We start from the raw sequence: 14,772 nt of genomic DNA on the forward strand, positions 1-14,772 counted from the left end.
AAACTTGCCACTATCTGGCAAATACACTGGAATAAAAACCAGCGAAGTCACTGATGGTGACAATTAGTAAGAGATTTTGTATCATGATTTGAATGATGTTTTTTTACTGACTCTTAGTCATGTATTTTATCATTTTTTAAGCATAACATAAAATTTTTTATTTGAGACAGTATGAAATTCTGCAGAATATGTTTAAGTGTTTTATATACTCATGCTGAAATCAATTAAAATATAAGTTTTTGCTGTTTGTTAATTATGTATATTTATTTATTCTGAGGTTCAAGTGATAGTTCAATTTGAAACACACAAAAAAGCAAAAAAATATTTTGTTTAAATACAATTAAAAATCTAGAATTTTATTAAATGCACTGTCAAACAAAATACATTGCTCAAAGTGACAGTGTCTGGTATCAGGTGAAAATCCTCATTAGCTGTAGATATAGCAGATATAATGTGGTTAACACATCAGTAGCACTTATCAATAACTAATGTTGCTATAGAAGTAAATATAATAACTGTAAACGTGTGAGATATATAAAATCTGGAATAACTGTAATACATTATTGTATTTTAATATTTCTAAGGGCAAATTGTAGGATCATTGCTGGTCCAGCCAAGAGTGTAATTTTTATTCTGTTCTTTGAGCCACTGAATAAGAGGATCAAAGTACTCTATAATGGGTGCTGCATCCATTTTATTGGTCTTCCCTCCTGTCATGATTTTCATAGCCTCAGTCCAAGGCTTTGAACTTCCAAGTTGAAGAACTTGACTACAAGATAATAAACATTTAGCTGAAATGTTTGATAACAATATTTTTTGCTATGCAGACTAATAATAACAATATTTATATTATCATAAATAATAAATGCAACTAGATTTTATTGTATTTTATTTTGCAAAGAACAATAACTTATCACATTAAATATTCATACCAATATTAAACTTATAAAATATACACAAATGTCAGTTGAGTATCTGATCTGAGAGAACAAATTTATTAGTTATGTTCTCAAAGAGAAATAAAAAACACCTTCAACCAAGGTGCATATAGTTACAAGAGACTTATATTCAGCTGTGTGTTTTTACACTTTGCTACATGAAGTGATCAAAAATTAAGATAATTTTAAATTACTTGAATCCTTAATAGTTCCTAAGAACCCTACATTGTTAGTTTGGCTTAATTAAAGCAGGACATTATTTTGTATGTAACTAAAACATTAACAACTTAGATAAATCAACATAATTTTACACACAGGTGTCAACACACAACTAAGGTTTATCTCGCTTCAAACATGATGCATTTAAGAATAGATGACCAGATGCTAGTTATAGGTTTAATTTCCCTTGCCATAAAAAGGAATATGTTGGATTTACCAGTGAACTATAATAGCACACACTGTTATAAACAGGAAATATATTTAGTATAGGGCAGAACATCTTCTCAGTACTATATTTCTATGGAGCTGAAAATGATTTGAAGTTAAAAAGAAATTATTAAAGTCTTCTTGTAATTGATAGTGTGAACCCAGAAATGAATTCACTTTTATTTTGTTAATTCCACATGTTCGATTTTACATTATGCATATCAGCTTAATTCCACTCCCACACCAAGCATGTATCAAAATGGTTCCAAAATATTTTTCATGGTATAACCCTTTCCATAAAGCCCTAGAAATGCTACCTTAACCAAGACTCTACATTAAAAAAAAAAAACTTACTGAAAAATGGTAATAATAATAATAATAATGCTTTATTAAAAACGTTTCATTAGTAAAATAGATTGAACTACAATAACACACTGAATTGCCAAATTATAAAAATGTATTGCAATAGCTGAAAGATATGGAAGGATAACTAACTTAACACTTTTAATGGGAACTTTGCACTTGTTTTAGGAATCATAGTTCTGTTTCCACATCTTTCAGTGCTCCTTTATCTTGTGTTACACCAGTAAAGGAAATCCCAAATTACAGGAGGTATCAAACTGTGATTTTTTTATAATAAAGAATTGTTATAATTTTACTTATTTTACTCTTATTAGGTAAAAGATATTTTCTGGAGTTCTTGTGAGTACAATTCAAACCTTTTGCACAACCCACACTTTGAGAAACTCTGATCTAGCAACTAGTTAGTTAGAGTTAGGGCTGTATGTCCACATTGTGTGTGCACCCTTGTTTTACGTTTTTCTACTCAAGATTCAATAATGCAACTTATATATTAGTTGTATCATTTTCAATTGTATTTGGCATTTAGTGTAATAAGATAGATCCTGAATTTCCATGCAAGCAATTTTAACACTGCATGCACATACACACACAAACAAAATTTCTATCTGAACTAGGTTCAGACTTCTTAAGACAAACATTTAATAAGAACATCTTCAACCACTATAATAGTATTTTAGAATTTATGGTTAGGCATTTATATACAATGGTAAAACAGATTTGAGCACCAACCTCAGTAACTTTCCAGCTTCTTTAGATTGATAGATGTCACACTTATAAAGTGGCCCCTCATGGCCAGCAGCCTCACAAAGAGCTTTATGGAACTGAAACTGAATGACAAAGCTCACGAAGTACCTAAAATAAGAATAACTTATGTATATCCAAACATATTTAAAGAATTTATCTATTCTTATGCAAGAACACTACCTGTTGTAAAGGTAAGCTTATGCTGAGATTACATTGGCCATCTTGCAGAGCTAGCCAATTTTGATACCATGACACCACAATAACAGATAAAACAGTTCCTTAAAATCAGTACTCACTAAAAATATAACTGACAACCTTGTTAACTTGAGGAAAATATAATTTTCAATCACAATGTCCAATATAAAGTCTAATCATTTAATTGAAAAATACAAAATACAAACTGTAAAACAAACAGATCATAAAACAGCTCAAGAGTAATAAGTAAATCCCTCAAAAAGGACAAGTTCTTTCTGAAATGATAAAACTTCAAATAAATATAAAGTAATTATACAATTAATTATCAAAATAACAGAAAATGATTACATATGAGAATTAAGACTTTATCATATTATATAATACAGACAAACACACTGTCTCAACGCAGGCCTTTCTTGCAAATTGATAATTACATAGATGTAATATAACTATTTTAAAGAAAACAGATTCAAAAAGAATTAAAACTAAACTGATTAAGATCATAAAGATATGGTGAGTTTAGAGCAAGTGAAGCTACAGAAACTACATTTGAGCTGGTTTATAATTTTTCAGTTGTGTGTCAATAACAAATCTCAAATATTGGAATCACGCTGTCATGTTTGTTTTGATAATGACAAAATCATTATGTATTAATATATCCTAATAAAGCAAGTCATTGATCCAATGTATGAATTTGACTTACCTGATGTAAGGGGTATTGCCAGGTATATGATATTTTGCACCTGGATCAAAATCCTCTTCTGTTCTCTTGACAGGTGGGCAAACACCTTGATATTTCAACCTGAACAAAAGTAGAATTCAATTTGATATTTATGAACTTGAAATTAAGATATGGTTTTCATTAAATACCATAAACGTTTCATTACAGTAACATAAAAGAAAATTTAAGTGACTCAATTACTAGAAGTTTTTAATGAATAATAAATGGTATGTCTTATGATAATGTACAAAAACTTTCAGTATTAATTATTAAGTAGAGACATAAGTTTTTCTTTGAAGCTATGGTACTCTTACATAACAGTAACTACAAACAATTTTACTGTTTTTGAATGAACAGCAGTTCATATTATACTAGCTGAAATGGTATTAGTCAGGAAATATTCAAGGTTATATCAACACATGTTAAATGGAAAACTGTCATGATGGCTGGAAAATCTAACCTGAGTTCCCACCACTTTGTATTCATCTCCTCAACAGATGTGTTTCCACTAAATATTCCCCACCGCCAGAGGTCCATCAAATAGCCAAATGGAAGAAATGAAATCTTATCCAAAGCAATACTGTAGAGATAGTTGATGTCACCCTCTTGTAAAAACCAAAACAATTAGAAGTGTACTCAAAGCATATACATTATATTATGGATAATGGACTCTACAAATATAAGAAACAAGTTGCAAATTCGAAAACAAAATAAAGTTAAGAAATAATTGAAAAATTTCAAAAGTGCATTTTTAAAAAACACACAATTAAAATAAATGAAAAAACTTAGAAGTATAAAGAATATGCCAGTGTATCATTTCTCAGTTGAATATTTGAAAAATCTAAACTGTCCAATAACAGATGTGGATTGACAAAAACATTCAAATCACAAAATAAGTAAATGGAAACAAAAATAGGAGTTTATAAAATATTAAACTTATGGCATTAATTCTCAAATGTTCTTCAAATTAAATCTAAAAATTCCTTTTCATAATCATCTGGGTTGATGCAATATTTATTTGCAATGTCTGAACATCTAAATATTAATTTTACATTTCAACTATATATCACTCTCATAATTATAGAAATATATTTATTAGAAACAGATTTTGCAAGGTTAACAAAACCCTAAACTCTATATTGGTGTGGATGGGTATCAAACAACTTGTTTTACTAAGTTTTTGAATTGTCTATAATACACATTTTTGTCTGTAATGACATGAGTATTGACTTATAAACTTGCAAGAGGAAGTTCAAAGTGGAAAATGTTTACTAGTTTCACATTTGTTTGTAGGTTTATAAGAAGGTGAAATGTTGCTTATAGATGCCACACTGTATGTAGGAATACCATATTACATCTATAATAATAAAAGAGCCTGTTTGTGTTTGTGTGTGTGTGTGGGGGGGGGGGGGGGTGATCACCATAGCTCTAAGAGGAAAGAACCTAGAGACCTGAAACTTTGCACACATACATGGTTAAATGTAGATGATTTTGATAACAGAAATTTCTTTGAAATACAGGGTTACAGGCAATTTAATAGGGATAGAATATTAAAGAGGAGGGAGGAGTGACTTTATATGTAAAATGTATTTCAGGGTTACAGGCAATTTAATGGGGATAGAATATTAAAGAGGGGGGAGGAGTGACTTTATATGTAAAATGTGAGTTATATCCTGTTGAAGTTGAGGATATCAAAGATAATAGCAAAGAAATTGAATCCATTTGGGTTTCTATTAGTGGATTTAAAGGGAAAAAACTTTTAGTGGGAATTTGTTACAGACCATCAAATGATACTAATGAAATTAGTGAGAAACTTCACAGTGAGATTACGATCTCAGCTGTTAATGAAGTCATAATTATGGGTGATTTTACTTTAAAAAAACGTAAGATTCTTGGGCCAGATAATATTTCCTCATAGGTTTTTGAAGGAGGTTAAAGATTGGATATGTGAGCCACTTACTACTATTTTTTGTCAGTCCTTGAATAGTGGGCAGGTACCAGAGGATTGGAATTTAACTAACGTAACTCCTCTTTTCAAGGGAGGTGATAAACATTGTCCCAGTAATTGTAGGCCCATTAGTCTTATATTAGTTGTGGGAAAAAAGTTTGTTAAAAGTTGCTTTGCAAAGTCATTTAACAAAGTTTACAATTTTATTGGATAGTCAACATGGTTTCATTACGAAAAAATCTTGCCTTACAAATCCTTTAAGATTCTTTTAAAAGGTTACTGCTTATGTAGATGAGCGTAAGAGTGTAGATATGGTGTATCTGGATTTTCAGAAAGTAGTTGACAAGGTGCCACATGAAAGGCTTTTAAAAAAATTATCTCTATAGGTGTGGGGGATAAGTTAGCAAATTGGATAGAAGAGTGGCTGGATGGAAGAAAGCAGAGAGTTGTCACAAATGGAGTTCAGTCAAAATGGATTAATGTCACAAGTGGGCTACCTCAGGGCTCGGTCTTAGGACCTTCATTCTTATTGATTTACATTTGTGACATAGATGAAGGGATAGTCAATAAATTACTTAAGTTTGCAGATGATATTAAGGTCTTGGGTGTTGCTAGCTGTGAAGAGGATGCTGCTGATTTACAAAAGGATTTAGCTCATTTAGAGTATGGGCAAATAAATGGAAGATGGGTTTTAATTATATTAAATGCAAGATAATGCATGTGGGTTATCATAATTTGAATTATAAGTATAATTTGGATGGGAATAACCTTAATAGTGTTATAAAGAAAAGTGATCTTGGTGTAATAGTTGATTAGTCTCTAAAGCCATCCAAGCAGTTTGTTGTTGCTTGTGATAGAGCAAATAGGATTTTAGGTTGTTTCTACAGAAATATTGAATACAAGGCTAAAGAGGTTATAATTTCATTGTACAGGTCACTGGTTAGGCCACATTTTGAATATTGTGTTCAGTCTTGGGCTCCTTACCTTAGGAAAGCTATTGAATTGTTGGAGGCTGAAATCTCTCAACATGTTTTCTCTTGAAAAAAGAAGTGTTAGTGGGGGATCTGATTGAGGTGTTTAAGATTGTAAAGGGTATTGATAGTGTTGATGCATCTTTTTTCATAATTAAGAGTGAGAATAGTAGGACTAGGGGACACAAATATAAATTTTGGTATGGTACGAGTCACCTTCAGCTAAGACAGTTTAATTTTTCTAACAGGGTGGTTGGCCTTTGGAATGAGTTGCCTTCGAATGTTGTAGAGGCAGTAAATTTAAGTGAGTTTAAGAAAAAGCTTGATAAGTATATGAATGACAATGGATGAAAATACTGAAAAAAACTTTAGATATGCACTTATGAGGTTGTAGATGTTATGCAAATGCAATTAGCAAACTGTACAATGGATGAAAGTATATTAACTCTTCACATGAAGATCACCTAGCACTCTTAACTTCCATTGATAAGCTAAAATGGATTCAAGAAAGAAGAAGGTAAGCCTCTTAAGATATGGACATATGCTAAAAATATAAAACACCTTTAACAATGATTTACATTATGACACGAGCTTATGATACCACTAATATTTCTGATCTTGAAATACACAACAGCATATGTTTAGCAGATTTTACACATATAAATCAAAATTTGTGAATATAATGATACAGAAAGAAATCACTTCACACTTTTCCATATGAAGAGCCACAAGGTAAAAATAAAAAAGAAAGCTAGCTTAACTATGAAAGCTATTACAGTTATGTCTGTCAAGTTTTATAAATGTAACTATGCAGATTAATCTATCTTCACTATAACAGCCATCTAGAAATGGGGTTTTCTTGGTTTGGCTTAATTGGATAAATGCAACTGGAATTCAAACTACTTTCTGCTCCAAGTAAAGAATAAAATGTTGAAAAACCGTTTTCCTTCAAACCAACGAAAAAGTAATACAATTTTACCTTTATGATTTAAAATCTACAAAATGTCTGTACTATTGCAAAAAGTTTTTTTAAACACAATTTAATATTTTTACAGTTTACTTTGAAAGAAGGTCACTGAATTTTATATTTTTCTTAAATTTTGTGCACAGCCTTTGTATTTGTATGTACTATTCAAGAGTATGATATACAGATATTAACTATATGGCTAAAATGTATGACAGAAGTTTAAAATGTGCTAGTTCAAGAAATAACTTGAAGCAGGAGCAAGTAACATGAGTATTTATGACACTTTCTTTATTTAGGCAAGAGTAATCCTAGTTTTTTGCAGGGAGGGGTAGTTCAACAATAGTAGTCCAAGGGGTTTGGGGGGCATTGAGGTTAAAATCCCTGAAGCTACAACAGTTCATTCTTATTGAACAGTGAAATGATGGAAACATAAACACTTGATATATGCTTTATGCAACCCTTATTTTTTGAAAGTAAAATCCCAAATAATATTTATTGATAAAGGCAAGGCTTGAAATATAACTTTACAAGTTTCTGCTTTTACCAGCTAGCTTACTGAAGTGCATTTATTTTTAAATTTCACCACGATAGATATCATAATGTTTGACAGAGGTAACATATATTGAGTTATCAAAGTTACATTGTATTCTGAGTTTTAATAAGTATCATACATCAGTATTTTCACTAGGTAAATGGAAAGGGAGCCACAGTGTTTTGGCATCATTGTATAGATTTGAATTCTTTTCCCAGTTTGCAGTTATTTTATCCGACAATGAAATTACTCATAATGCACATAAAATTGTTCATGTACACCCCCAGAATTCCATTAGTATGCATGTAAAGTTTCAGGTCTCTAGGGTCTTTCCTCTTGGATCTATGGCAGTCACACACACAGACAGGCTCTTTTATTAATACAGATGTATATGCACACATGTGCATTGTTTTGGGTAATGTATACTCTGTGCTGAGAAGCTTAATACACACACATGCATGCAACAGCTGTAACTAGATTATTAACTTGGAAATTTAACCGATCAAAACTTAGCTGCTTTCTCTTAATTTAGCCTTTAAAATCTCTGTCAATGAACAACCATTATGGTGTGAGTAGATTAAGCTGGTGAAGCACAATTTGTTTTAAGTTTACTTCAGCCATTTCACAAATAATAATTAATATCATGTTATTATTTGTGTAACACTAATTATTTGAAGTTATTTATTTTTACTTGAATGAACTTTGCTCATCATTCACAAGGACTGGCAATACATCCTTAAAGCCCTATGAAAACCTTGAAACCAAAACATGTTCTACTTACCAGGATCATCAGCAATTTCGTTTAAGAGACTTATGGCCTTCAGATGTTTTGGGGTTGAGACAGATAATGCTAGTACATCACCAACAGCCTCATGAAAACCTTGAAAAAAAATATTTAAAGAAATATTCTTCCCATATTTTATATTTTATACCTTAAAATAATGCTAAGAAATCTTTTTTACGAAGTGGGGTGTTGTGTAATGTAAAGAAGAAATGATTTTTTAATATTTCTTTGAATATAACTTCATGCACCTTCTCATAAAAGCCAAGTACAAGTTCTTAAAGTGAAGACAACTTTCTTGAATAATGTTTTGAAAATTGTACAGTCTAGTTACATATTTAGATTATCATGCATTTCATTATTCTACTTTAAGAAAAAAGTGTTTCAAATATAAAATCAAAATATTAAAGTACTGTGTTTAAAGCAATACTATAATGTAGGAAAGTTAAGCATGCTTTTAAGTATAAAATTTTGTACCCATGTTTATTAGCTTTATTTTAAAAAACATTATTATTAATAGTAACTCGCAGACTCATTTAAAGGATAAGTGATTAAACTTTAAACAATTCACTTAGGAAAATTTTTGGAATTTAATTAAATAGTTCACCGACTTTAACTTCTTCATAACTTCAACCAGACTAATTACTACCAAGCTGCATGTCTTGTTTTTTCAGAGTAAACTCTTATTTAACTCTCAGGCTAAACAGCATCTGAAACCTAAATTTTGCAACATTACTATAACTCACTAAAAAGTCCAGATAAAACAATAGCCAAGCTCATGAAGTCCAGAGCGGACACTAGAGCAGTAAAATTAATTACAACAAAAGAACTTTGGGTTAATTAACTAATATTCTTCTAATTTCTCTAAATAATGTGGGTGAACATGAGTCATAAAATCTAAGACAGTGTATAAGTGAGTATTTCAAATATATTAGTGCCCAATGAAATAAAGTAAGTCTGTTGTGTGTCAAAAAATAAGTGTATATGTCACTGCAAGTCACTTTAAGACAGGGAAACCAAGTTTCTCTAGAACAGTGGTTCTCAAAGTGTGATCCATAAACTGGTCCAAAATACAAGTCTCTGACACACAATGCCACAGCCATCCCATCAGTTCTGATGAGTTTTTTGTGGTGCCAAGTGAAAGCACATGGGTTTGGACCAGTACGTCTGAAATGGTCTGCATACGAAAAAGTACGAGAATCACTGTTCTAAACATTACAAAAGTTATCAGTTTGTCTTAAACACCAGATGAGCAAGTGGCATGAACACGAAGAAAAAAAATCACTTGTTAGGATTAAACTTCATACAAGCATTTGACAAATTTCAATTAAGTCTATATGGTGTTTATGATTAGATAAGTACTTCCTACTTGATGCTTATGCGAGGAAACAACTTATTGTATCTACTCTAGGCTGTATTTATTTAGCATCATTTATTATTAGCATCCTATTAATGAATGTTGATGAAACTACTTTTTCACACAACAAAACTTTGCCAGTAAATTTCATGTGTCAAATTACAATAACAGCCAGTATGTTGTGTGTAGTTTTTTTTTTAATTTCTGATGCAGTGTTATGCACAATTTCTTAAGCTGGTATTTGGTGAAAATGTTATTGTGGGATAAGACATGAAATACCTAAATATTGGGCAATAAGAAGAGCTCTGTCACAGTGTCAATCTTTACTCATGTAGATCAACAATTTCAGATAAAACTAGCACTATTACTGCTTTGGAAAACCAAACAACCTTATATTGATATTACAGTGTTAATTAATTTTTTTATTGGCCAATGTTATAATGAAATATTCTAAAAGAAACAAAAAGAAAAGCAACACAAGAGAGAAAGAAATATGATCCACTATCTGATGATAGTATAAATAAATATTTCCAAAAAATTAAAATAACGAATTTGATAAAATAATTTTAAAAAAATGTGTGTTTGTTGTTGTTGTTTTGTAGCAAAACCACATTGGGCTATCTGCTGTGGTCATTGAGGGGGAATCGAACCCCTAATTTTAGCATTGTAAATCTAAAGACTTACCATTGTCCCACTGGGGGAGAAAAAAAATATGTATTATTAATTAAATGTCAAAAGAACAACTGTACTTATAAATGTACCTTACTATTTTATGGACTTCAGTTTTTATGTGTTTGATAATTAAATTTTAGGTAATATGTTGTAAAGTTCAACATATTTGGTAGTATATTTCTGATTTTTAGAAAATATATTAAAAGGGAGGAAGAAAAATGGGGAATGTTTGTTTGAATACATAAATGTACCTTACTATTTTATGGACTTCAGTTTTTATGTGTTTGATAATTAAATTTTAGGTAATATGTTGTAAAGTTCAACATATTTGGTAGTATATTTCTGATTTTTAGAAAATATATTAAAAGGGAGGAAGAAAAATGGGGAATGTTTGTTTGAATACATATCTCTAGATGCTTATTATGGAACCAAGAAAAGTGTGATGAAATAGCAAAATTCTGCACAATAATGTTTTGAGTTTATGTTACTATATCCCCAAGATACTAACCTGGGTTAGCTCCTTCACGGAAAAGGCTTGGTTGATCAGCATATTGGAGATAATACTCAATATGACCCATTTCATGATGAACAGTAATCAGATCTTGCATAGTGATGTCTGTACACTGCTTGATTCTATAAAGGAACCATTAACAGTTGCACTTTCTCATTTAAATCTATACAGACAAGACACTTCTTACAATGTATATATAGTTGGAATGGCCAATATGGGTATTCAAAATACTTTATTTAAAACAAGCAACAATGTTTCAACCTCTTTAGTTCATCGTCAGGTTACACACACATATACATACTTCAAGTGCGTTTTTCTGGCTCAGTTTTTGTTTTGGTCCTTTTTACTTCTTCATAATGAGCCAGGTATGACCTACTAGTTTGATCAGGGTGTATTAGGGTGTTCATGGTTTGTGGAGCATTGCTATAAAAAACAGGGATGTGGGTATATTATAAAAAGTACAATCAAATCTCAATACTTGGACAGGCAAGAATAGCCCAAGTTAGTGATGTGTGCTGTTGATTATCTGCCTTCTCTCTAGTCAAAAAGTAAACAACTATGTACAGTCTTAGCAGCACAAATGGCTTTATTGAAAGTTTGTGCTACGAATCTTCATATGTCATGTATAGCCTTAATTATCATAATGTTTCAATACATATACAAAATTATAACAAATTAGTTGTAATTGTTTGTTACACCACAAACAAGACCATTGAATCAAAGTTGGTATACGTCATTTATGATAGGATATGTTGAATACATTATGAAGATATATACTTATATGAGCCTAGAAAAAGGTTGTGTTTGAAGCAGACATTGATGACATTCTTTCCACACACAGTTGTGGTTCTGATGGAATTCCTTAGATGATTTTCTCAGGGATACTTGAAATATTAGATAGTGGGTGATACTTACCTAAACACAAAACTGTTTGTCATATTTGGGATGGATTATTGGGTATGACAACAACATTAGTGAGTTTGTTATTATGAATTTCAAAATAAAAGTAAAATGTATAATATGTCAAACATACTGTGTCTGCTATATCTAGTGCCAAGACCTTTCGTCTGCTAACAGAGTTTGGCCAGTTGTTATGAAGCAGAAAGTGACACCAAGAGTTACCTGTGAGACTCGTTGCCGAATACCTGGAGGAGGCAATAACAGGGCTCTTCAGGCTGATTGTGATATAAACTATGATAGACATAGTGTTGTTTGTTATTAAGCACAGAGGGCTATCTGTGCTCTGCTTACCACGGGTATCGAAACCCCGGTTTCTAGCAGTACAAGTCCGCAGACATACCACTGAGGGACAGACACAGTGATTCAATCACTATTTATATTAGCAAACTGCTTTACAACAACTATTACAGTATATTTGTATTAAACTTTTGAAGTGTAATTTTTTAACAATTTTACCTACATAACGACACATCACAATTATGGTAAATATTTCCATAACACTTATTTATTTCTTAATTTTATTTAACAACATATATTATTTTCTTGAATTAACCTGCTCATCATCCAGACGAACTTGCAAACTAACATGCCTATGCGGATTATGAATTTGATAAAACCAGTAAATAATGTCACACTCAAGTTATTTAATACAACATTTTACGTATATCTAGCCTTCGTCGTTTAAAACGAACAAGATCTAACTAGTAAGTTACTGGGATCTGACCAGCAATTAATTTATAATCATGGGCGCCCGCAGGAGGGGACATTTGCCCTCTTACATTTCACACAAATTGCACGTATTATGATGCAAACTTAACATCGGAGTTAAACTAAATATTTTAGTAACGTTTTATTAAAACTGTAAATATGTGTTGGAGTTTAAGCACACATAGCACATATTCTTTTAGTCTGTTGACTTACACAGTAAAAGCTAATCACCTACATACATGCCCCACCCCCCAAAAAAACAAACAAATTCTGTGGTCGCCCATGTTCATAATTGAAAGTTACATTAAAATTATCATTTATATTTCATAATGAAATGAAGGCCAAGTGGTTAGGGCGGTCGACTCACAATCTGAGGGTAACGGGTTCGAATCCTCATCCCACCAAACATTTTCGCCATTTCAGCTTTGAGAGTATGCGTTATAATGTGACGGTCAATCTCATTATTCGTTGGTAAGAGAGTAGCTCAAGAGTTGGCGGTGGGTGGTGAGGACTAGCTGCCTTTCACTTCTAAATTAGGAACGGCTAGCGCAGATAGCCCTTTGTGCGAAATTCAAAAGAAAACAAACAACTGATGAAATTAATACAGATTTTTCTATTTTGTAGGTTAATGAAGTCAGTCATTAGCATTTTGACTTCAAATATGAAAACGAATATTCCTTTGGGTTTACCATTATATTCAGAGTGAAACAATACCTATTAATCGACATACGATTTAAGAACAATGGTACTGAGCGATTTTAATTTTTGTTTTTAACACAAATGTTAAAATATTTATGCTAAAATCAAGTATCACCCAAACCATTCAAAAGCGGTTGTTTTCAAAAACTGAAAAATATTTTCTCTTTGTGTATCGACCATATCGTTACACATTGGGCTATTTGAGATGTGCCTACCATTGGTACTGAAGGTCGATTTTTAGTATTATAAACCGTTAGACTACCACTAAACCAAGTGTGTGTGTGTGAGGGGGGGCGATCTTCGTCTTATGATCTGATTATAAAAAGTCCATTGACATGCTTTATATCTTTCATTAGTTATCATCTATAATAATAAAAGGGCGTGTCTGTGTGTATGTGACCACCAAAGCTCCAAGAGGAAAGAACCTAGAAACCTGAAATTTTGCACACGTACTAACTGGACCCCGAGGGTGTGCACCTGGGTATTATTACTTATGCACGTGCGCATCATTTTAAAATGAGGCAAGCTAGCGAAAACTCACATAGAAAAGAATTGGTTTCTTATCTAACAACTTCTAGTATATAGAAAATCCAATGCATTCCAACAATGGTTTTTATGTTACGCTGCTTAGCAACAAAAATATACCCCAATATTGTTGTTAGTCTATGTACTGAAAGTATAAAATGAAATGTATAAACTAAAAAATTGAAAAAATAAATATTAAATTCAGAAAAGATTTAACTCTAGACCTGGATCGATATTTTTAATGGCATGATAAATTTTATACACTTGGCTAGGCTAGGTTATATCACACTATGTCTTTACTTTAGGCTTATTTATTAATTTCTTTAAATCACACCAACATTCACTACACTTACAAGATTTCACGACAACCTCCTTCACGGCCCCCTTGCACCCCGTCACTAAAATCGTTTGTTTGTTTGTTTTTTGAATTTCGCGCAAAGCTACACGAGGGCTATCTGCGCTAGCCGTCCCTAATTTAGCAGCGTAAGACTAGAGGGAAGGCAGCTAGTCATCACCACCCACTGCCAACTCTTGGGCTACTCTTTTACCAACGAATAGTGGGATTGACCGTCACATTATAACGCCCCCACGGCTGAAAGGGCGAGCATTGTTTGGTGTGGACGGGGATTACCGAACCCGCGACCCTCAGATTGCGAGTCTTGGCGCCATCACCACCTGGCCATGCCGGGCCCACTAAAATCGTAATGGCAGACGTTTAACGAATTATTCTATCTGAATAAATGCATTTTGGCTT

The 14,772-nt window shown here is 32.0% G+C and overlaps 1 protein-coding gene across 5 annotated transcripts in view; it reads right to left on the reverse strand.

The window, feature by feature from the left end:
* Positions 1-329: 329 nt before the first annotated feature.
* The window catches only part of LOC106458754 (angiotensin-converting enzyme-like), a 39,652-nt gene continuing 25,209 nt past the window's right edge, over positions 330-14,772 (reverse strand). For all 5 annotated transcript variants that reach the window (XM_013918296.2, XM_013918295.2, XM_013918298.2 and 2 more), the window contains exons 9-14: positions 11,124-11,248; positions 8,587-8,685; positions 3,848-3,992; positions 3,370-3,468; positions 2,457-2,579; positions 330-769 (exon numbers count right to left, since the gene is read on the reverse strand). In XM_013918296.2, coding sequence (XP_013773750.1) covers positions 580-769; positions 2,457-2,579; positions 3,370-3,468; positions 3,848-3,992; positions 8,587-8,685; positions 11,124-11,248 — 781 coding nt within the window. In that variant the 3' untranslated portion in view covers positions 330-579. The remainder of the gene's footprint in view (positions 770-2,456; positions 2,580-3,369; positions 3,469-3,847; positions 3,993-8,586; positions 8,686-11,123; positions 11,249-14,772) is intronic.

The sequence above is a fragment of the Limulus polyphemus genome, unplaced genomic scaffold (genome assembly GCF_000517525.1).
Source record: "Limulus polyphemus unplaced genomic scaffold, Limulus_polyphemus-2.1.2 Scaffold509, whole genome shotgun sequence".
Lineage (NCBI taxonomy): Eukaryota > Metazoa > Arthropoda > Merostomata > Xiphosura > Limulidae > Limulus > Limulus polyphemus.